This window comes from Erythrolamprus reginae, chromosome 6, assembly GCF_031021105.1.
Source record: "Erythrolamprus reginae isolate rEryReg1 chromosome 6, rEryReg1.hap1, whole genome shotgun sequence".
NCBI lineage: Eukaryota > Metazoa > Chordata > Lepidosauria > Squamata > Dipsadidae > Erythrolamprus > Erythrolamprus reginae.
This window is the reverse complement of record NC_091955.1, coordinates 39,161,025-39,185,420: the sequence shown is the minus strand read 5'-3', so window position 1 is coordinate 39,185,420 and position 24,396 is coordinate 39,161,025. Positions and strand designations below refer to the sequence as shown.

At 45.1% G+C, this 24,396-nt stretch overlaps 1 protein-coding gene across 9 annotated transcripts in view; it reads left to right on the top strand.

Moving 5' to 3' along the window:
• SCAF11 (SR-related CTD associated factor 11) overlaps positions 1 to 24,396 on the top strand; it is a 176,403-nt gene that overhangs the window by 60,056 nt on the left and 91,951 nt on the right. For all 9 annotated transcript variants that reach the window (XM_070755586.1, XM_070755582.1, XM_070755591.1 and 6 more), the window contains exons 7-10: positions 51 to 97; positions 11,904 to 12,010; positions 18,922 to 19,008; positions 21,001 to 21,092. In XM_070755586.1, coding sequence (XP_070611687.1) covers positions 51 to 97; positions 11,904 to 12,010; positions 18,922 to 19,008; positions 21,001 to 21,092 — 333 coding nt within the window. The remainder of the gene's footprint in view (positions 1 to 50; positions 98 to 11,903; positions 12,011 to 18,921; positions 19,009 to 21,000; positions 21,093 to 24,396) is intronic.

Here is a 24,396-nt window from a genome sequence, read left to right as displayed (position 1 = left end):
GGACTTAAAAAATCAAGTTAAATATTTTCTTTCTTATTTTAAATATAAAGATCCTTCAAACAAGGAAGAAGTTACAAATTCAGTGAAGAAAAATAAGGTTTGTTCATATTATATATTTAAAATAATGAAGATTTCAAATTATTTTATTTTAAAATCCTTCACTTTTAGTATATTCCTTGATAAATGTTTCTTCTTCATATGTTTGAGCTATTGCATTTTCTGTTTTGTTGACATTTAAGCCAATCATGGTGAAGTTAACTTATTTATGTAGTTTGAAAGAATTTATAAATCTTAACTTTGAAAAATGCACTGTTTGATAATATTAATTAGATGTAATTAAAGCACAGGTGTCAAACTTGCCGCGTCATATTGCCATTTTTTTTTTGTTTGGCGATTTACTTGGGTGGGTGTAGCCTGTCCTTGACCCATCCGTCCCATGGGCTGCCAGTTTGACACTCCTGAACTAAAGGATATATCGTATTTTTTGGAGTATAAGATACAATCCCCCCTACCCACCCATGAGTGAAAATTTCAGTGCATCTTATAGATTGAATACAGAAATGTTTTTGCCCTCCCCGGTTCACAAAAGCACTCTGCAGTGCTACGCACATCCCATTTTTGCAAAAAAATGGGATCATTTTTGGCCTCCTGAACTCCCCGCACATCCCATGTTCACCCTCACCAGCCTCCAGAAGCACTCTGCAGTGCTCCACACGTCCCGTTTTCACCAAAAATGGACTCATTTTTGGCCTCACAAACTCTCAGCACATCACATTTTTGCCGTCCCCAGCCCCAGAAGCATTCTGCAGTGCCCTACACACCCTGTTTTTGCTAAAAATGTGCCCACTTTTGGCCTGCAAAGTGCTTCTGGGGGCCAGGGAGAGCAAAAACGAGATGCGCAGAGGCCCAAAACTATTTTTGTCTTGTTTTCATCCCCTAAATCTAAGTGTATCATATAATCTGAAAAATACGGTAATATAAGTAGAATTGGGCAATTGAAATAAATACATCTGATTTGTTTTAAACTATTTATTTATTTATTTAATTAATTAATTAATTAATAAAATATTTATTTAAATACAATTTACAGGTATACCTTTGGTTTTATTCAGATTTCAACAAGACTTTCTTGTAATGTGTGCTATTTTAAACGGCAGTTTAAGAAATTGAAAATGTTTAACTATTAAATAATTAATTAATTAATTAATATGCCTCCCAACTCCTGAAGGATTCTGGGCGGCTTACAACAAGGTACATCTAAAAAACAGTTTAAAAAACAATTTAAAACAACTTATATTAAAACATTCATATATTTTATGGCCAGATCTAAAAGATGTGTAATTTGATGAACAACCCCAGGCCTGCCCACAGAGCCAAGTCTTTATGGCTTTCCATAAGATCACTAGGGTGGGGGCAGTATGGATTTCAGAAGGAAGCTGGTTCCAGATAACTGGTGCAGCCACAGAGAAGGCCCTCCCCCGTAGCCCCACCAACCGACATTGCTTAGTCGACGGGACCTGGAGAAGGCCAACCCTGTGGGCCCTTATTTGTTATTGGGAGCTGTGTGATTAGATTACTGTTTTTATAAAGTTGTCATTATTAAGGATGGTAAAATTAAATAGTTAAACATTTTCAATTTCTTAAACTGCCATTTAAAATAGCACACATTACAAAAAAGTCTTGTTGAATTGTAAGAAGATAAATTTGAAACTTTTAAAGAATGTCTGTTTTGCCTAAACTAGTTAGCTTTGTTTTTCCACAGCTGTGGAAGGCAATAGATTTTGGAATTGGTTTGGTTTGGATTATTATCTGAATTGGATATATAATAAATTGAAAATAAAAAGAGATTATATGGATCTTAAGTACTAATTAAATGTGATATAATATAAAAGGATTAAAAGTCTGTTAAATTGTATGAGGAATTATTTGAGATGTTAAAAAATAAATGTGAAACTAAAAGGTGATAAATCAGAAATCTTGTTGGAATATACAGAGCAAGAATTAGGAGAGAAGGTGGCAAATAAACAGCAAGAAAATAATACTGAAGAAGAGAATGAAAGCAAAAAACAGTCTGATGATGTACTGGGAACATCCCTCAACAAAAGGGGGAAAAGGGAAACCCTTAACAGATACATAAATATTTTAAAAAGAAAAAAGTTAAGGAAATGGGATAAAAGGAGAAAATTAATGTGGAATTTTTGAGAGTCTAAAAGATTAGTGGAAAGGAGGAAGGAAAATAAGGTTCGTATTGGGTCATTCCATGTCAAGTGGACCAATTTTAAAGATCATCCCCACCTTACCATCTCAGATTTTGATGAAATTTGGCACATAATTTCTTTATGATATAAAACTATGCTGTGCAAAATTTTAGTTCAAAAGACTAAAAACTGGGAGTTCTAGGAGGCCTCAAGTAAAGGGTTGCAAAATGCTGAGTTAGAAAAAATGACATTTTGGGCCAACTTCAAGAAGCTGTAAAGGCGGCAGTTTCAGTAGTATGTTGGAGATATGTGGAGAAACTGCACATCTTATAAAGCTTTATAAACTGGCAAAACCCCATTCTGTCCCACAGGATCAAACAGGGCATCAAAAACCCGTTAAGTACCAAATTTGAACTCTTATATTTTTTCAACAACTTGAAGGAAAGTGTTGCAAATCGGAAGTCCTCATTGCAGCTGTGTACTTAGTACATTTGCCAAAAATCAACCTGAAAGGCCAAGTAGTTTTGAAACTTCAGCAGCTTGAAGATTGCTGTAAATTCATTTTTGAGGGTTTCTTTGCAAAGTTTGAGCCTCAACCATGTAAAAAGTAAGAGGACTAGGTACATGGGGTTTTGTAAAACAGATCAGTAATTAAGCTATATGATGATGTATGTTTTATGGCAAAACAGATTAGTAAAAACTGTGAGGAAAAATTTGATATATTGTTAGTTGTGGATAGTGAAAGGGTTTTTATGTAAAATTTGAAGATGACAATGTAGATTGTTTATAGTAAAATGGAACAGCAGGTTAAATGAGAAACTTAAATTAATGAAATTAGTAGATGAAATTGAAATGCAGTGGGATAGAAAATCTGGGAAATGTATGGATAATGAATATTGTTGTGAGCCGCCCCGAGTTTGCGGAGAGGGGCGGCATATAAATCCAATAAACCTAACCTAAATATGATAAGTTAATTGCTGTTATTGGAAAAAAATAGGAATTTTGGTGATTATTAATATTGTTTATATATTAAGAAGAAAGTAAATTAAGTGAAAAATATGTAAAGAAAATATAGCTGAAATTGAAAATAGAGAGATGATATAAAATTGACTACGCATATGGAAAGATACATAAGATTGACTTGGACAACATTCTGTTCATAAAATATGCACCGTATTTTTCGGTGCATAAGACACATATTTTTCCTCCTTAAAAGAGGCTGATAATTAGGGTGCGTCTTATACTCTGAATGTAGCTCCTCTCCCCCCCCCCCCCCAGCCCTAACTAGCTGCTAATGATCTTCCCATCTCTTACCTTGCAGGCTCTTTCATTGTTTCTCTCTGCAAAGAATGTTTCCCAAGCTCTAAGTCAGTGATGGTAAACCTATGGCACAGGTGCCACAGGTGGCATGTATAGCCATGTCTGCTGGCACATGAGCTGTTGCCTTAGCTCAGCTCCAGTGTACACGTGTGCGTCGGCCAGCTGATTTTTGGCTCGCACAGAGGTTCTGCGAGGGCATTTTTAGCTTCCAGAGAGCCTCCGGGGGGGAATGGGGGAGGGCATTTTTCCCTTCCCCTGGCTCCAGGGCTCCGGCTCTAGGGAAACCTTTGGAGCCTCAGAATGGCGAAACAGGAGCTTAATGGGCCCACCAGAAGTTGGGAAACAGACTGTTTCTAGCCTCCAGAAGGCCTCCAATGGGTGGGGGAAGCTGTTTTTGCCCTCCCCAGACATTGAATTATGGTTGTGGGCATTCATGCATGCACAATAGCGTGCAAGCTCGATCTTTTGGCACCTTTTTTTAGGTTCGCCATCACTGCCCTAAGTCTTTGCAGGTTTTTTTTTTCATTACTCTAACTTGCTCTGAGTAAGTTTCTTTCCAGCCCTATCCAGATGCTAATGATGTTCCCAGCTCTTTCTAGCTTGCAAGCTCTTTCATTGTTACTCTTTGCGAAGAATGTTTTCCAAACCCTGTCTTTCTTTTTTTCATTTTCTATTTGCCCCAAATGTTTCTTTCCAGCCCTTCCAGGTGCTAACAATGTCCCCAGCTTTTACCAGCTTGCAAGCTCTTTCATTGTTACTCTATGCAAAGAATGTATTCCAAACCCTCTCTGTGTAGGGTTTTTTTCATTACTTTACTTGCTCCAGATGTTTCTTTCCAGCCCTAACCAGGTGCTATTAATGTACCCAAGCTCTTTCATTGTTACTCTCTGCAAAGAAGAATATTTTCCAAGCCCTAAGTCAGTGATGGTGAACCTATGGCATGGGTGCCACAGGTGGCACGTGGAACCATATCTGCTGGCATATGATCTGTTGCCCTAGCTCAGCTCCAACGTGCATATGTGTGGCGGCCAGCATATTTTTGGCTCATACTGAGGCTCTGGGAGGGCATTTTTGGTTTCCAGAAAGCCTCCAGGGGGGATGGGGGAGGGCATTTTTACCCTCCCCCGGCTCCAGGGAAGCCTTTGGAACCTGGGGAAGGTGAAACACAAGCCTACTGAGCCCAACATAAGTTGGGAGACAGGCTGTTCTCCACTGCATCTGGAAGGAGAGTCCAACATGGTATTTTACCAAACCTATTGGTAGAGACTGAGTTAGAAATTTACATATTAACTAAGCACCGCCCCCTTGTAGTCCCCATGAGCTCAGTTTTAAAAACTCAGTCCCAGTGTAGAGACATACTGAGTTTTGCTTTAAGTAAATTGTATAAGTAAATTACCTGTTTAATGTTTTTCTTTTTGTTTCCTTACAGGTTACTGAATATCGTTGGCGATGGGGTCTCTGTCCTCCGTGGACACCACCCCTGACGTTACTCCTTAGGGGTTTGTTTCCGTCTGAGGGAAGTACCCCGAAGAGGAGCACCTCAGCCTGGGGTCCCTGGCCTCCGAGGCCAAACTAGGGCTGCGAGCCGAAGGTGGAGGGGTCCGCCTCCCCCCACTGGGAGGCTCAAATGCGTGAGTGCCCCCAAGGACTTCGCAAAGAAAGCGGAGCAGCACCTCTCAGCTGTTTGGCGACTGCCGGACAAGCGTTGCCGCCCAAACAACGGCGGTTCGGCGAGGACAAGGGCCGCAGGCATAATAATTAAAAGAGGCGGCAAGAGAGATACCAGCAGGAATTAGCTGGAAACAGCGGTAAAGTCCCAAAAAAGCCGCGGACGACATGGGTGCCGCCATTTTGGGTCGCTACCCTCACAACACCATGAGGGCGTGAAACGGACTGACTTCCTGCAGCTGGTAGGCGCGAAAGGGCAGCAAGCCCTAGTGCGCAGGCACAATAGCAAGGGGTGACTGGGCGCTATTTTGCGAGACCTGACGAGGCAGATCGGAGGCGCATTGTTTGTCGGAGGTTCCTCTAGATCAGTGATTTTCAACCTTTTTTGAGCCGCGGCACATTTTTTACATTTACAAAATCCTGGGGCACACCACCAACCAAAATGACACAAATCTAATAAATAAATAAATAAATAAACCCCTCATATATACAATCCCATGTAACATCCCCTTATAAATACAGTCAATCATCAATCATCCCTCCTCAAATTTATAACACTGTCTCATTTCTGGGTACTTCTCCTGTCTTTCCCAATTTTATCTCTCATGTTTCTCATTTCTCTCTCTTCCTCTCTTTTTCCCTCATTCCTTCTCCCTCTCACTTCTCCTCTTTTTCCATCCCTGTCTCTCTCCCCCCCCTTATGTGTGTGTGTGTGTGTATACACACTCGAACCATTTCCAAAACCAAGTGACGGCTGGGTTTTTTTTCTCTTTTATTCTTTTCAAAAACCGGTGAGGGCTTGGGGGGGTTTCTTATTATTTGGGTGCTTTTTACCATATGCTTCAAGAATCACCTCTCTCTCTCTCTTTTGTTTCTCTCTCCTCTCATTCTCTGCCTCAATCATTTTCTCATTTCTCCTTTTTTCTCCCCTTTTTGTTCTCATTTCTCTCTCTCTCTCCATTCCTCTCCCTATCTGTCTCTCTTGCTTTCTCTCTCCCTTGCTATCTCTTTTTCTCTCTTGCTTTCTTTCTCTCTCTTGTTCTTTCTCTCATGCTTTCTCTCTTGTTCTTTCTCTCTCTGTTGCTCTCTCTCATTCTCTCTTATTTTCTTTCTCTCATGCTCTCTCTCTTGTTCTTTCTCTCTCTCACTGTTGCTCTCTCTCTCATTCTCTCTCTTATTTTCTTTCTCTCTTGTTCTTTCTCTCTGTTGCTCTCTCGTTCTCTCTTGTTTTCTTTCTCTCTCTCTTGTTCTCTCTCTCTCTCTTCTCTCTCTTATTTTCTTTCTCTCTTGTTCTTTCTCTCTCTCTCATGCAAGCTGGCAGGGGGATGGGAAGCAGCCCCTTTACTGACAGCCCGGTACGGGACTGTGAGAGGGGTGGGCATTCCCATAGCACTTGGAGCGGCTATCGGCCGGATCACCAGCGCTGCTGCAGCCACCGCTGTGGGAGGAGCCGCGCCCCAAGAAAGCCGGAGAGAAGGATGGATCGGGCGGGCAGGGACAGCCACAAGTGGAAGCCTCAGCCCTGGAGCTCCCACTTGCAGAAGCCGCCCCTCCCCCGGCTATTGCCTGACGCCCCTGCTGCTGCTGTTAGCGACGAGAAGCCATGGGCGCGAGGGGGCCGACTTTCAAAGCAACCTTTGCTGGCCTCCCGCGGGAGGGTGCCAATGGCAGCAGCAGCGGCGGGCAATAGCCGGGGGGGCAGCTTCTTGCAAGTGGGAGCTCCAGGGCTGAAGCCTCAGCCCTGGAGCTCCCACTTGCAGGAGCTGCCCCCCCCAGGGCTGGAGCTCCCACTTGCAGAAGCCTCCCCCCAGCTATTGCCCGCCGCCACCGCTATTAGCACTCCCGTGGATTAGGCAGGCGGGGGCAGTGATGAGAAGCCATGGGCGCGAGGGGGCCGACTTTCAAAGCAACCTTTGCCGGCCTCCCGCGGGAGGGTGCCAATAGCAGCGGCGGCGGGCAATAGCCGGGGGGGGGGCGCTTCTGCAAGTGGGAGTTCCAGGGCTGAGGCTTCAGCCCTGGAGCTCCCACTTGCAGAAGCCGCCCCCCTAGGGCTGGAGCTCCCACTTGCAGAAGCGGCCCCCCCAGGGCTGGAGTTCTCACTTGCAGAACCTGCCCCCCGGCTATTGCCCACCGCCGCCGCTGCTGCTATTAGCACTCCCACGGCAGCTCACGACGCCACAAGTGGAAGCCTCAGCCACCCCCCCACTATTGCCCTCCCACCGAACCCCAAGCTCACCTGCTGTAAAGAAGGAAGGCACGAAAATGAAAGCGCAAAGAAGGAAGATGCGAAAAGGAAGACTCAAAGAAGAAAGCCGGGAAGAAGGACGCTCAGCTTCCAGTCTCTGACCGTATGGCACTTGAGAGGCACAGATTAAGTCACCTAGAATTACCGGAGAAGGTCATCGACACAATGCAGGCCGCACAACGCCCATCGACCTCTAGAATATACCAAGCGACATGGGCAGCCTTCTGTGAATTTTTTGATAGACACCACCGAAATCCTAGAGAGGCATCGGTGATTACTGTCTTAGAGTTTTTCCAAACAGGGATGGAACAGGGTCTGGCCCCTAATACCCTAAAAAGGCAAGTGGCAGCCCTTTCTACTATGATACAGGCATCAGAGACTCGCTCTTTGGCTCCGCACCCCTGGGTAAGAGACTTTATACGAGGAGCCTCAAACAAACATTCCCCACCCGTTCGAAGGTTCCCGTCATGGGATCTTGCATTAGTTCTTAGAGCACTGACAAAACCTCCATTTGAGCCTCTAAGATCTATCTCACTTAGGTTACTTTCCCTTAAGACAGCCTTCTTGGTGGCGATAACCTCGGCATGCAGAGTGTCGGAGCTATCGGCTCTCTCTGTAAGACCAGATCTCTGCATCTTTTATCTGGATAGAGTGGTACTTCGCCTAGATCCCACCTTCATACCAAAGGTGAATACATCATTCCACAGAAAACAGGAGCTAATACTGCCTGATTTTTGTACACATGGTAGCCATCCATCGGAGTTAGATGGCACAAGATTGACGTCAGAAGAGCTCTGAAGATTTACATCAGAAGGACTGAGGTGTTCAGGAAGTCTGAGACATTGTTCATTTCTTTCTCACAGCATAAAATGGGACTTGGACTGTCTTCTAAATCCATCAGCCGCTGGCTTAAGGACTGTATTACTGAAGCTTACAGAGCAGATGGCCAGACTCCACCAGTAGGGTTGACAGCGCATTCAACCAGGAGTGTGGCCACATCAGCTGCTTGGTCAACACAAGCATCTATAGAAGACATTTGCAGAGCTGCAACCTGGGCAGCCCCTACGACATTTATTCGACATTATAAGTTGGACTCCTTTGCTTCGGCGGAGGCAGCATTTGGTAGACGTGTTCTACAACAAGTGTGTTCATCTCCAAGGTCCCTAACAAAACCTTCTCCCTCCCATGGGCCTTGAATCTTTGGTATATCCCATGTTGGACTCTCCTTCCAGATGCAGTGGAGAAGACCCATTGTACCTACCTGAACGGTCTTCTCGATGCACTGGAAGGAGAGTCCAAACCCACCCGGCATTATTGAAGTTCAGGGACGCCGGAGATTGGGTTTTTGTTTAGTTATCTGGTTGTTAATAATAAAATTTGGATATCCTCTGTTCTGTCTGGGTCCCCCCCAGCAGCCAACACCAACCAAAAAGAGTATCCAGACACACTGGTAAAAAGCAAAGGCAGTTTATATAATGCCAAGAAAACACAGGTAACAAAAACTGTTCTTAACAACGCTGGTAGATAATAAAACCCACGCCTCCCCCAAGTCTTCCAGACTTCTAGGCCACAAGCCAAGATCAGAGACGCCAAGAATCGAAGCAAGGTCACAGGACTCCCAATTGATAACTCTCCACAAGACGGTAAGGGCGGGCCTGCCTTTTCAGCCCCGCTGAGGAGAACCACACCCAAACCCAATTCAGGGATGTAAATACCTTGCTAATTGGTCCCTTCTTTGAGCTGCACGTCGCTGCCTCATGTCTATTATAGCCTGTGCGTCTTCATCCAATGAATCCAGGCTACTAGCTGGGGGAGCCCCCCCCCCCCCGGGGTCTCAGGCTGCTCTCCCTCCTCCTCTTCCTGATGTTCCTCTCCCCTGTCTGCCTGGTCCTCCCCCTCCTGGTCACTGTCTTCCTCCTCTGAGCATGGATCTGGCAGAGATCCAGCCGGTCCTTGAGGAGCCTAAGGCTGAATCACAACATCCTCTTACATTGTTTTCATTTTTAAAACTGAGCTCATGGGGATTGCAAGGGGGCGGTGCTTAGTTAATATGTAAATTTCTAACTCAGTCTCTACCAATAGGATTGGTAAAATACCATGTTGGACTCTCCTTCCAGTGCATCGAGAAGACCGTTCAGGTAGGTACAACGGGTCTTTCCACCTCCAGAGGGCCTCCAAGGTGTGTGTGAAGCTGTTTTGGCCCTTCCCAGGCATTAAATTATGGGTGTGGGCATTCACGCATGTACAACAGCGTGTGCATACGTTCTTTTGGCACCCAAGGGAGAAAAGGTTTGCCATCACTGCCCTAAGTCTCTGCAAGATTTTTTCCATTGCTCTACTTGCTCAGACTGTTTCTTTCCAGGTGCTAATGATGTTCCCAGCTCTTACTGGAATGCAAGCTCTTTCATTGTTACTCTCCCAGAATAATTTTTTTAAAGCCCTTAACTAGGGCTTCTCAGAGTATGTGAGGGTTAGGATTACTGAAGGGAAAGCGAGTAGTCCCTGCGAATTACAGGAGTACCCCAATAGGTTTTCCGAAAAAGAATTCAGTAATCTACACCCTCTTTGCCAGCCAAGTCTCTGAGGCACCTCTCGCTTGCTGAAGAAGGAGGAGGAGGGTGGCATAAAGCAGCGCCACCTTAAACCAAAGCTTTCTTACCCTGTTACTCAGAAGCTTTGGTTTAAGATGGCGCTGCTTTATGCCACCCTCCTCCTTCCCCATGATCCTCTCCACAATTCCAAAAAGTGGCATCTGCAATGCCAGGATCAGGGGGGAAAGTGTTCCGCCAACTGAAAATACTTTCCTCCACAATCCTCGCATTTCAGGCTGGAACTGCCCACTGCCTAAAATGTGATGCACTTTTTTGGCTACCACATGCACCATTTTTGGACAGTTTTCTGTGCTGTCTATGGAGCAAGTGTACTTAACTCACTTTAATGTTGCTTTAGCCAAGCACAGAAGACCTCCCTTGATTAGTTTAGACAACAATCAACTAATCGCCGCTGGCTTTCCCAAGGGAGCGACAGTTGCGGCCGCCATTTTGGATTTCCCTTTCAGTGCATCTGCCTTTGATTGCTTCATTAACAGCCTCGTTTCTCTGCTGTCTGCTCCAAACATCTCCGAGCGAGCTGCATTTAACTATTTGGGGTTTGGTGACAGAATCTGCCTGGGGAGAAGATCCCGATCACAGGGATTGCATTTACATCTTGAGCTGCCTGAGGAGAAGGACGTTTCCTCCCCCTCTTCAGGGATCCATGCCGAGAGGGAGAAGGGACAATTTATTGTGTCTCCTAACAAGCCGCCCCACTAATTCTGGCTTTCCCCTGCAATTATTGACTAGCAAGTCAAAGCTTGGACCTTTTAAGTCCCTTGACAATTGACAGCTACGCCCCTCAAAGACATGGCAGTTGAGCACTACCTAGGAACTTCTCATTCCCAGTGCCTTGGCAGCTTCTAGCCACACTCCCAAAAGCAATTAAGCATAGATAGGAGTTACCAGCTTCTGAGTGCCCTAGAAGCTGACAGCCATGCCCCCCACAAAGGCATGGCAGAGGCTCCTGACCTATAAGACCTTTTAGTGCAATCTGCACTCTAGCCTCATATCCTTGGCCACGGCAGCTCCAACGCAGTCCTTCAAAAAGGCCACTACATTCGTGCCAATGGCATCTAGAGGCTCCAAATCCTCTTAAGTCAGTGTCAGACAAAATGGCAGGAAAGAGTGGGGTTCCCAAAGGACCTCTCATTCATGCCATGAGGCCTCATCCTCTAAAGAGTCCAAAAAGGGACGAATTGCATCACCATAGGACACTGACTAAGCTATGTGAGCAGGCAGCCATTTATCATCACTCACAGACTCCCCTGCTAGACCCAGGGTCTTCTCTGCCTGGTCTTCCATTGGCTCTCACCAATTGGACGTCTAATTATGCCGTCCCATCTCTGGACAATGCCCCTAATTCCGATGCCAATCTCTCTGAGGGTCCTTCTTCCAGGGCACAGCTCCTGAGAATCTTCCTCAAGCTCTTCCTCCTCCTTGAGTCAGGAGTGCACCAGAGGCCATCTTCACTCCTACGGCTGCTGGTCTGTGGCCCAACTCTGTCACTTCAGCCTTTCAAAAGGTTATGCAGGCCATTATCACCGAGGAAATCAGGGCATTTCAGCTGGATTCCAACAGGCTTGCCCAGTCGTCTTGTTGGTTCAAGGTCAATTTCTTCCACCGGTCCGACATGGATCTCTTCCCACTGAGGATTATGGTAATTTACACCAGCATAGGTCTCCTTCCTTCTCTTGGGATATTTAGTGGACTATGTGCCATTCAGATTGATTTGATTACAGCGATTTATAAACAAATATACTTGAGTACAATATAAAGAAAATACTTTTTCATTTCAAGTTGGAAAGATTTGTGTGTATGCAAGTTAGATTTTGAGGGGGAACTATGGTGGAGGTGTAATATGAATACTTTATTTTACAGCCTAGAAGACAGACCTGCTTGAACAGATTCTTCAAAAGTAATTGGCATGACAGATTTTCTTCTAATAGTAGTTTCACTGATGTATCTCCTAATTATCACAGAGAAAGGTCAGTATACATCTTATTTTTTATCCAGAAGTTTGTAATATTGTAAATACTAGAATAGTTCCCTTTGCTTTTGGGAGAAATTGTGTTATTAGCTTTCCTCCCAAACTGCCCTATGTTATTGTAGAGAGGTAACTAGAAAGCAAATATTTTAAAAATATGATTTCTGGAATTCTTTCCAACCCTTAATAATAGCTCTTCTTTGGATCCTGAAAACCGAAAGAAGGGAATTTAGTTAGAAACATTCCAAACCACTGCCCAATTCAATTAGGAAAATGTGTCCGGTTTCTGTGCCCCCCCCCCCCCCAAAACAGCAGTTTTTAACTTGGACTATTTTCAGATCCAGTTTTTCTTTTTCCAGACAGCTTCTCCCTGTCTCCCTGTCAAATTTGTTCTGTTCGGTATTTAGATAATAATCCTGCTTGCCGTCTAACATTGTATTAGATTAGAAAAATAAACTTGGTGTACTTGGGTACTTGGCAACATTTATTTTATTTATTTTATTAGTTGGATTTATATGCCGCCCCTCTCCGAGGACTCGGGGCGGCTTACAATGTATAGAAAAGGAAACAATACAATACAGTAGCCTAAATCCAATTAATTTAAAACTCAATAATGGCCAATTTTATTTTTTTTAAATCAATCATACCCACTCAGACAACAACCATACATGACATTCATTGGTCAGGGGACTAGACTCTCATCACCCCAAGCCTGGCAGCATAGATGAGTCTTAAGACTCTTGGGGAAGGCAGGGAGGGTGAGGGGAGTACGAATCTCTGGGGGGAGCTATTCCAGAGAGCCGGAGCCCCCACAGAGAGGTTCTTCCCCAAGGCCATGCCAAGTGACATTGTCTAGTTGACGAGACTTGGAGAAGGCTGACTCTGTGGGATCTAACCAGTTGCTGGGATTCATATGGCAGAAGGCGATCCCGCAAGTAATCGGGCCCAATGCTTTATAGGTCATTACCAACACTTTGAATTGCATCCGGAAACCAATCAGCAGCTAATGCAGCCCGTGGAGTGCTGGAGAAACGTGCATGCCTAGGAAGGCCCATGACCGCTCACTTGGCTGCATTTTGCATGATTTGTGGTTTCTGAATGTTCTTCAAAGAGAGCTCCATGTAGAGAGCATTGCAGTAGTCGAATCTCGACATGATAAAGGCATGTCTGACCATGAGTAGAGACTCTCTGTCCAAATAGGCCCACAACTGGTGCACCAGACGAATCTGGGCAAATGCCACAGCCGAAAGATGATGTTCCAAAGTCAACTGTGGTTGAGGAGGACGCCCAAGTTGCGGATCTTCTAAAAGGGACAAAAGTCCCATCACCCCCGAGTAATGGATGGACAGATGAAATTGTCCTTGGGAGACAGAACCCAGAGCCACTCTGTCTTGTGGGGTTGAATCTGAGTTTGTTAACACCCATCCAAACCCTAACAGCCTCCAGACACCAGCACATTACTTCCACTGCTTCACTGAGTGGACACAGGTGGAGATGTATAGCTGAGTATCATCAGCATAGTGATGGTAACTCACCCTGTGCTCAAGAATGGTCTCACCCAGCAGTTTCATGTAGATATTAAACAGCAGGTGGAGAGGACCGACCCCTGAGCAACCCCACAAGAGAGGGACTTAGGAGTCAACCTCTGATCCCCTGCTAACACCAACCAGAGAGGTAGGAGGTGAGCCACCATAAAACAATGCCTTCCACTCCTAACCCCTCCAGCTGGCGCAGAAGGATACCATAGTCGATGGTATTGAAAGCTGCTGAGAGGTCAAGAAGCACCAGGACCCTCTACCCGGCCCCGCCAGAGATCATCCGTCAGCGCAACCAAAGCAGTTTCCATGTTGTAGCCATGCCTGAATCCTGACTGTTGAGGGATTCATCCAAGGACCGTTAGAGCTGGAGCAAAATGACCTTCTCAACAACGTTCCCTATAAAGGGAAGGTTGGAGACAGGATGATAGTTGTTAAGTTCAGCTGGATCCAGGGAAGGCTTTTTGAGGAGGGGGTATGCAACCCCTCCCTCAAAGAAGCATTGACAATCTCCTGGACCCAACTCCTCATCAACTCTATGCTGGCCGAAACCAGCAGGAAGGACATGGTTCCAACAAACAGTTGGCGGAACTCACAGCTCCCATGGCCTTGTCCACTTCATCAGGCGTTATCAGGTCAAACTCCTCCCACACAAGCCCCTATCACCGCAACTGACTCATTTTCAGCTGACACTGTGTTCCAGTTGGAGTCAAGGTCTGTTCGGATCTAAGCAATTTTTTCTGCAAAATTTTTTAAAAATCCATAGCACTACCCTGTAAGGGTTCCTCAACACCACCATCCCGGGCTAAGGAGGGAACGGCTGGGCGGGATTACGCAGATGCAATCACGGCAACATGATACATGCATCTTGTCTTAATATGAGCACTTACAAGTGTTTGGTCAGATTCAGATTTACTTTTCTTCCAACACTTCTCTAGACATCTCTTCTGGCGTTTCATCTCCCAAAGTTCCTCAGTGAACCAAGGAGATCTCCAGGGTCTACTGCCACAGAGAGGTCACAAAGGTGCAATCCAGTTTACAGCCCTCACTTCAGCCTTATTCCAGGCAGTAGCAAGGGACTCTGCCGAACTATGTATCAGCGAATATGCTAAAACCTCAAGCACCCTCTGAATGCCTTCCAGGTCCATCAGGCGCCTGGGGCAGAACCACCTAATCACTTCTGCCTCCCTGTGGGGAGGATTGGAGCCTTAAAATCAAACCGTAGCAGAAAATGATCTGACATGACAAAGGCAGGATATCTAAGCCCCGTAATTTTAGGTCATTACTCAACTGCTCTGAGAGGAATACCCCTCTTGTGAGTCGGACCCTGAATTACTTGGGTCAGATCCATGGTTGCCATGGTGGCCAGGAACTCCTACGCCAACCCAAAGGACTCACTGAGTGACGGTAGGTTTAAGTCCTCCAAGATAATAAGCCTGGGGAACTCTACCACCAGCCCAGCTACCTCCACGAGTAGCGCAGGCAGGGCTGTTGACACACAGCTGGGAAGCAGGTACTCCTAGGTCCAACTTCACAAAGAGCGACTCACAGCCCACTATCTCAGGAGCAGCAAGCCTGTGTAGGCTTGAAGGTCTTGGCTATAATAGCCACTCCCCCACTTCCCTGGGTCATGGCTGAACACCTCCCTCTGGGCCCAGCCAGGTGTCAGCCACACATGCCAGGTCAGCCTCTTCATCCAGAAGTAAATCCTGGATGAGGGAAGCTTTATTTACAACCAACCTGGCATTGAGTAGCAACAGCCTGAGTCTAGGGTCTGGATTTTGTTTGTCATCAGTACCCCGGGCTGAGCTCATGGGGCTGGAACAAGGGATTGCTTTAAAGCAGTGAGCTCTTGTTCCCCGAGAGAAGCTACCCTATGTCTCCTGCCATATCTGCCTCTCCCCAATAAGACCGGAATATTCCAGCCCTCTACCACCCCAGATATTGACTTCCCTACTCCTCCCACCTCCAGAATGCCAGGCATGCTGGCTCTTCAATTCAGTTCATTCATCCCAATCATACTCTCCATCAACAATTACCCTTTCTAGAAATTAATCACCCCATAAGCCCCCCCTTCCATTCCACCTCCCCTAAAAACAGTAAACACAAAAACTTATAATTAATTAAAATGAGATTATAAATCCACTCAATTCACTCATACTCTCCATTCAGTCCATTCAGCAATCACCTATCTTTAAAATGTTTAACACTCCTATAAGTTAATTTAAAAAAATAATTAAATGGCAACAATAAATAGGCACTGGCAATTAAATCTAGCAAGATCTCAGTAAACCATTTTGTCCACTCTTATGTGGCGTACCCTCTCTCCAGCACGTGGAGAGTGATAAAGCGCTAAGTGAAATATTATTATTAGTATAGTAGTTCTTCTATCAAGGTCCCTTCATGGGGGAGGGGGAGTTCAACAACATTCATATGCCTCTCTTTCCCATTCTCCCCAGACCAGTCAAATAGATATGTAAAATTGCAGTTCAGGGAGAAACAGGCGGGGGGCGCTAGCATATTAGTAGCACTAAGGATCCCTATCTGCACAATTTTTGTCCTCCTCCCAGTGTTTTTAGATGGTCTTCTCCTCACCAGCCTCCCAGTATGTAAACTGTCCTTATCAGGTGCTCCCACCCACTGACAAGGGCAGGCAATAGCTTCCATTTGGACTCGCTCCCGTCCCTCCAGCCACTCTCACTTGCTAGTGGGTCCACAACACTGGTTTCTTTGTCCTCCCCCCTATGAGTGTGTTCTGTTCCCATCTTCGTCTTGTCTCTATTATCGGCTCATAAAAACGCTGTTCTTCGGCCAGGCAAAAGACGCGGTGGCAGAGGTTCTCAGGTGTCCTCCGTCGCCGCTGCATCTTTTGCCTGGCCGAAGAATACTGGAAGCGCCTGTGGCCGCCCTGAACAGAGATTGAAGGCAGTGCTTGTGGCTCTGTTCTCCCCACCCTGAGAGAAGAGTGCCAGGTCTTAAACGGTGGGAAAAGTGCTTTTGGAGCGCAGGCTGAAATGGGATGTGCGGGGTGGGGGTGGGAGAAGCAGGGCTCCCAGAGAGAGAATCGATCAGGAGCTTTGAAGGTGGCGCAGACGCCGCTTGTGTCCGGGTATTTGCACCCATCCAGCGCTCGCTCTCGCTCTCTTGCACATACATATACACGCAGACGAGGGAGCGGAGAGGAAAGGCGGTGACAGTTGGAGCAAAATAAGGTAGAAACCTCTTGTAAAATTCTTCCTCCAGTTTGCCAATCTAATGATTCTTTTTGAAGCAACAAAATGGCAATATAGAAAAATACGTTACAATTTAGTTGTACATGGGGCTACCTTTGAAAAGTGTTCGGAAACTTCAACTTATCCAAAATGCAGTTGCGCGAGCCATCTTGGGCCTTCCAAGAAATGCCCACATCTCGCCATCACTCCGCTGATTGCATTGGGTACTGATCAGTTTCCGGGCACAATTAAAAGTGTTGGTTATATAAAGCCCTACATGGCATAGGACCAGATTATCTCCAAGACCACCTTCTGCCGCACGATTCCCAGCAACCGGTGAGGTCCCACAGAGTTGGCCTCCTTAGGGTCTCGTCGACCAAACAATGGGTGGGACCTAGGGGAAGAGCCTTCTCTGTGGGAGCCCCAACCTTCTGGAATCAGTTCCCCCCAGAGATTCGCACTGCCCCCACCCTCCTTGCCTCCGAAAGAGCTTAAAAACTCATCTTTGCCACCAGGCTTGGGACTTTTAGATCTTCCCCCTGACCAATGAATGTTTTAAGTATGATTGTTGAATGATTGGTTGATAAGTTTTTCTTTTTAATTGAATTTACATGATTGTTTTTAAATGTAGCATTAATTGGATTTATATTATTGTTCTGTTTTTTATATATGCTGTGAACCGCCCCGAGTCCTCAGAGAGGGGCAGTATACAAATCCAATTAAATAAATAAATAAACAAACAAACAAACAAATAAATAAATAGTTAGATGTGCTTCAATTCCTAAGATTTTTGTTAGAATGGACAAAGTTTTTGCTAGATTTTTCTGACCCATTTGACTACATAATGGATAACAATACACATTTAAATAGGAAAAATCCATTCACAATATACATATGCAATAAGAAGTTGAGGGCCTACAGTTTTGTTTGCAAGGTTTCTTCACCTAAGCATTTACATATGCTTAGGTGAAGAAATATACAGCAAATTGGTTCCAAGATCTAAAAGAAATTTTGTGTGTTTGGGGGTCTCTTTCACTTCAACAGCCCCCTCCAAATAGACACAAATGAAGATGACCTACTAGCAGATCTCCCCTCAGATGCACCAGTGAACAAAAATACAATCAGAAGATGTATAGATAAGGTTAATAGAGAATATGAACTTTTACATGAAACATTCTAAAAGCTGTTCCATTATTTCAATATTTATTTGTAAAAATGTATTCTTGATACAAATTGCAAAAAGGGTCAAAAATAAAAATAGCCAGAGTATTCTGCTGACACTTCATTTTCTGTGCCAAAAATATTTTTATTAATGCAGTATTTTCCCCCTATTCCTTAAGTTTGATTTTTAGTGTTCCATTATCTGTATTCACTGCCTAATAGTAAAACATCTCATCTAGATGTTTTAGCATCTTTTTGGATGATAGACATATTGTTCTAAGGGCAGAAACATATAAACAGTGCTTCTTTTCCTTTCTTTAATTTCTTAGGCCTACTACTTCCTTTCTCTGCTTTGTGAGACATTGTTTAGAATAGAATAGAATAGAATAGAATTTTTTATTGGCCAAGTGTGGTTGGACACACAAGGAATTTGTCTTTGGTGCATATGCTCTCAGTGTACATAAAAGAAAGATACACTTGTCAAGAATCATGAGGTACAACACTTAATGATTGTCGTAGAGGTCAAATAAGCTGGGTTTGGGTGAAACTTGACTTTGGTCTTCAAACCTGGCAAGTTTAAGGCTTGTGGACTTCAACTCCCATTCATAAGGTAGCATGACTGGTGGAGGAATTCTGGGAGCTGAAGTCCACAAGTCTTGAAGCTGTCAAGTTTGAAGTTTATAAAAAGTATTCTGCTACACTGGTATTTTATTAAACAATGTAATACTACATCATTTGGATCAAAATACTTTTTTCCTTGTTTTCCTCCTCTAAAATCTGGGTGTGTCTTATATACCGGTGTGTCTTATACACCGAAAAATACAGTAGTGTACAGTTTGGAAATTACTAGGAGTGCCATGAAAAAATTACTGAGGCATTTAAAATATTATGAACTAGGACAGTTTAAGAATCTCTGGCTTAATGTTACAATGAAGGGTCTGTAATTATTTTAAATTATTTGAATTATAATTTGAATTATTTTAAAATGTTTCCAATTATTCCAGTATAGAGATCAGCAAAATTGACACAATTATCAGACACAAGAGAAGAGAATTGGAGCTGTCTTGTTCTGTATTAGCAAGAATGGCAAGGTAAAATAGATACCTGGTTAGAAACCTGTTATTAAAAATATTTGAATTAGTAATAAATCTTTACCATCTGGTACCAGTATCTTAAATCAAGTAGTATTTGGGTTTCCTCCATTTTCAACAGAATGTTTTTGGAAATATTTGGTTTTGATTAAGTATGATTTATTCCCACCTGAAAAACCAGACATGGTTAACATTAATTAGGATTCATTTCAGAAGAAACAAACTTTTTTAATTTCAAAAGAAGCAAGAATCTTTCATATTTGCATTTTTTCCCGTATACATACAGACTATTTTTGTTTTTGTTCTTTTTCATTTTTCTTTTCATCGTCTGTGAATGAGGTCTGTGTTGTTTTGTTTTTGGTTTATAACCATATAGCAAATTAAATCAATAACAAAAGGAAATCACATGAATTAAATTTCATTTACACAATGCTATGTTTTTAGGAACATTTCATAAATTAAATGTTAATGAGAACCCGGATTGTAGGGGCAATATGCTGGCTCTGTTAACAAGTGCTATTGCTAACACGTTGTAAGCCGCCCTAAGTCTAAATAGAAGGGCGGCATAAAAAAATTGAATGAATGAATGAATGAATGAATGAATGAATGAATGAATAAAATATTTTGGAGATTAGATGATGATTACATAATTTATCAGAATATAAAATATTGGGGTTTCTTAATTTGGGGAAAGTTTTTCCCAACTCTTTTGTGTTTACTGATGCTGAAGTACAGTGGTACCTCCTCTTACGAACTTAATTTGTTCCGTGAAGAGGTTTGTAAGAAGAAAAGTTTGTAAGATGAAACAATGTTTCCCATAGGAATCAATGTAAAAGCGAATAATGAGTGCAAGCCCATCCGAAAACTCACCCCTTTTGCCTTATTACCGCCAGCATTCTGATCCTTGTTTAGGGGTGGGTGGAGGAGGCGGGGGGGGAAGACAGCGGAGGCTGCCCAGAGGGAGCCTCATGGGTGGATTGACACGGGCAGGAAGCTGGGGCTTCCACCCTGTTTGAAAGTTTTCGGGGGCGGCGGCAGGCAGAGGGGAATCCCCCCGACTCCCCCCAACTCACCCGCACCGCCATTCGGCTATCATCTTGTATGGAAACGAGAAGAAGAGAAGGAGCCGGGTGCTGGTGGCAGCAGAAGAAGCTGAACGCCGGGGAGCTGTCGGCCGGTCGGGAGGCTGGGAGGGAGACGGGAGGAGGAAGAGGAGGAGGAGGGAGGGAGGTTGGTAATAGGCGTGGTCCACCCGGCTGAGGGGAACGAGAAAGGCGGGGAGAAAGTTCTGATGCCGTGCCTCCCTGTCTTTGCAGCTGGCAGGAGGGCAAGTGAGCGAGTGGGGCCTTAAAGCAGCGAAGCCCCCTGCTGCCGCCTTTGCCCATTCCTCCGCGGGGGAGGGAAGAGCCGCGGTGGAACAAGTGGGAGGAAGCGAGCAGGCGGCGCCTCCTAAGCAGGCTCCAGGTTCAGGCGCGGCTTTCCACCCCCCGTGGAGGACTGGGCAAAAGCGGCAGCGGGGAGCTTCACTGCTTTAAGGTGACGGAGCACCCCATGGAGGGCCAGTGAGCCTTGTCTGAAGCCGAAGCATGGGTCGTTGCCACGGCCGGGATTCCCCACCTCGGGACTGACGCTGCGAGCAAAAAGAGGTGGGGAATCCCAGCGGGGGTGGCAAGCAAATGGGAAATCCCAGCGGTAACAGTCACGTGGCAGGGGAATCCCTGCGACAGTAAGAGCGCACGCAGTAAGAGAGCGCACACACAGTAAGAGAGCCCATGCACCCGGGCTCGGGTTCGTAAGATGAAAATGGTTCTTAAGATGAGGCAAACAAATCTTAAACCCCTGGTTCATATCACGAAAAGTTCGTATGAAGAGGCATTCGTAAGACAAGGTATCACTGTATTTGAAATAAGCAAAGAATTTGACTACATATCAAAGCTTTAAACAAAATTGTTCAAGTAATGCCTGTTTTTTGGTGGATTCATTTTTTTACAGAATTCCTTCTATATCTTCTGAAGCAGAAATAGTACCTTATCTTGTTCTGGAAACCGTTTTTTCAATAAGTACTTCACCTTTGGAAAACTTTGGTAAATTATTTTTGTAAGTTTTATTTAGTATACATAAAGCATTGTAAAAATTAAATCATCTTCATCTAATAGCTGTGCTGCTATTATAATTATTATAAAAATATTTCAGCAGTGTGTCTAATGGCATAAAATATCTTCTTATTTTGTATCTATGTGAACATTTTAATATGAAAAAACAGGGTAGGTTTTTATTAGAATGAAAACTTGAAATGAAGATAGAACAGAATGTTCAGCTTTGGGTCTAGAGCCCAATTTAACAACATTTTTAGGAATAAAACAATTTGCAACTATGCCATACATTTGATACAACATTGGTTGTTGGTTTGAGGTCCAAGCTTAAGAATTTGGTTGAAAACTTTTCATCACCATTTATGGAGACGTTGTTTGTGCATTTGAATGGTGCTTCTCTGTCAGAACACAAATCTTCAATTATCTTTTATGAGATGCAAATTAATCTGTTGTTTTTTTCGGATATTTCTGTGTCATCGTCTGATTTCAGACTGCGTCAATAAACAGACACATCGACATCAACCTAGTCTAATCACTGAGAATGGAAGAACTTCATCAACTACAATCTCAAAGGTAGCATTTAAAACAAACAGGCATCTCACTATGCAGCTCACAAGAAATCGGACCACATCTCAATAACAACAGTCAGTATCTAACAAGCCAGAACCAGGCCATGACTCAGAAGCACTCAGATCACACATACGGTACTTAACTACAGCCCAGCAACAAAAGCCAGCCAATCAAACAGTTTGAAATCAGACCATGACTGAGAAGTGCCCAAACAAACAACACTCAGACTGATTTGTATCGCATAAAAGATAATTGAAGATTTGTGTTCTGACATACGAGCACAATTCAAAATGCACGGGCAATGCCTCCTCAAATCGTGATGAAGCGTGCCAAGCTCAGAGCTCCAATTAACAGCCTAGAGATAAATGTGTTTTTACATATTATTTCAATGGGATTTGAAAATAAATGGTTTCATAAAAAAACAGCTTTTGAAATTGGAAAAACATGTATTACAAATGATTGGAATGAAGTTCCACCACAAGGATAAAAGGAAAAATTGATAGATTCTTGAGTGAGTTGAATACAGATATTTGGAGAATCATAGTTCCTGGGAGCAAGTTGTGGGTTTTTGTTGCTCTTAAATATTGGAAATGCTCCTGACACAGTTCAAGACTTCATTATAAATGTGCAAAATGCTTGGTATTAGCTGCTCAGATAGCTTTATAGTAAACCAGTACAAACCTCCCATATACAGTTACAAATGTAATGGCGCCTACCCATTCCATTCGTAACACAAGGATTCATGGGAGTGAATCTTGTATCTTGAAAGCGATCACTTCCTCCTTTGCCCATGCATTCACTAACCAAATGTGAGATTTCCTAAGTGCACATAGGGTATCTCAGGGTGGTAAGGCCATGGGGATGGGGGAATAGTGATGGAACAGGTCACTTGGTTCAGACTACCCAAGGCCTCCCCCTACCCACTGAAATGCCTTGTGTTCCCCGCAAATGCTCCCCCCCCACACACACAACCTGCCGTGCTGGGTCACTTACCTTGTGAAGATCTGTCTCCACTCCAGTGTCTTTGTTTCTTTGCCTGCACAACAGTAAGAACAGGGAGAGTGGGACGAGCATGCCCTACTCAGCTTCTCTGATCACCAAACTTTCCTGTCACTTCTGGAGCAGTGAACAGCTTCAGTGAATCTCCTCCAAAGGCTTCCAGGCTTTGTGTGGAAAAATGTTTGCACAAATAGAGGCTTTGAGGCAGTCAACTCACATTGTTCCAACCTCCTCATTAATATGCAACAACTTTTCCCACGGAGATTGGAACCTTCTGCGTGCCCTGATTCCATGGGATGTCAGGCACCCATTCTGCAAATATGGATGGGTGCCTGAATTTCATACACTCCAGAAGTTTCCAGTCTTCGTCTAGGCGAAAGGTTGTCAGCCTCATGGAGACTGCAAACGTAGACTGCATGGAAATAGAGTACAGTGGTACTTCAAGATACGAACCTAATTGGTTCCAGGGGGAGGTTCGTAAGACGAAAGGTTCATAAGACAAAACATTATTTCCCATAGGAAACAATGTAAAGTCAATTAATCCATGCAACAACAAAAAACCCCCCGCAAAAAAACGCTGCCGCCCGGCTGTCACCTTTTAAAACAGTCGGGGGCCTTCCCAGCAGCCTCCCGAACCCGGATGTTTGGCAAAATTTCGGGGTTCGGGAGGCTGCTGGGAAGTCCCGCAGCCCGGCTGTCGCCTTTTAAAACAGCCGGGAGGCTTCCCAGCAGCCTCCTGAAACCGAACGCCAAACCCCAACGCCAACCCCTCCACGCACTTCGCCCTGAATGCCTCCTGGCTCAAGGCGGCGGCGGCAGACCGCCTTTGGGTTTTCGGCTGGGGGGGGAGCAGGAGGACCTTCCTAACTCCCTCCTCCCCGAGCCGAAAACCCAAAGGCGGTCTGCTGCCGCCCGCTTGAGCCAAGGAGGCATTTAGGGCATGGAGGAATGGGAAGCTCAAACGCCGGTGGCTTCAGCTTCCCATTCCTCCATGGACTTCGCCCTGAATGCCTCCTGGCCGCCTGGCAGAGCGCTCGCAGCCAGCGGGCGGCGGCGGGGGACAAAAGGCAGGCCAGCACTCGGCTCCTGCCTCTCCGGAGCCGTTGACTGAGCGGAGCGATCTTCTGCCGGCCATGGGCGAAGGGCGGGGAAGCCGGCGGCTGTAGCAGCTGGTGCAAGAGGCTTCTCCGCCCTTCGCCCATGGCCGGCAGAAGATCGCTCTTGCCTGGCTTCCCCCGCCCTTCGCCTGTGGCCAGCAGAAGACCGGGCGGAGGAATGAGAAGCTGAAACCGGGCGGTTTCAGCTTCCCATTCCTCCAGGACCTTCCGAACTCCCTCCCCCCACCCAGCCAAAAACCCAAAGCCTGTATGTTGCCGCACGTTTAGCCAGGAGAGGAGCAGCGAAGTGACCTGGAGGAATGGGAAGCTGAAACAGCCGGGGGGCTTCTCAGCGGCCTCCTGAACGCCGAACCCGGAAGTTCGAGTTTGGCGTTTGGGTTCGGGAAGCCGCTAGGAAACCCCCCGGCTGTTTTAAAAGGTGACAGCCGGGTGGCGGGGCTTCCCAGCGGCCTCCCGAACCCGAACGTTTTTCATCTTACAAACCTGCCGCCGCCGAGAAGCACCGCCCCCCGGCTGTCACCTTTTAAAACAGCCGGGGGGCTTCTCGGAGGCCTCCCAAACGCCAAACCCGGAAGTTCGGGTTTGGCGTTCGGGTTCAGGAGGACGCT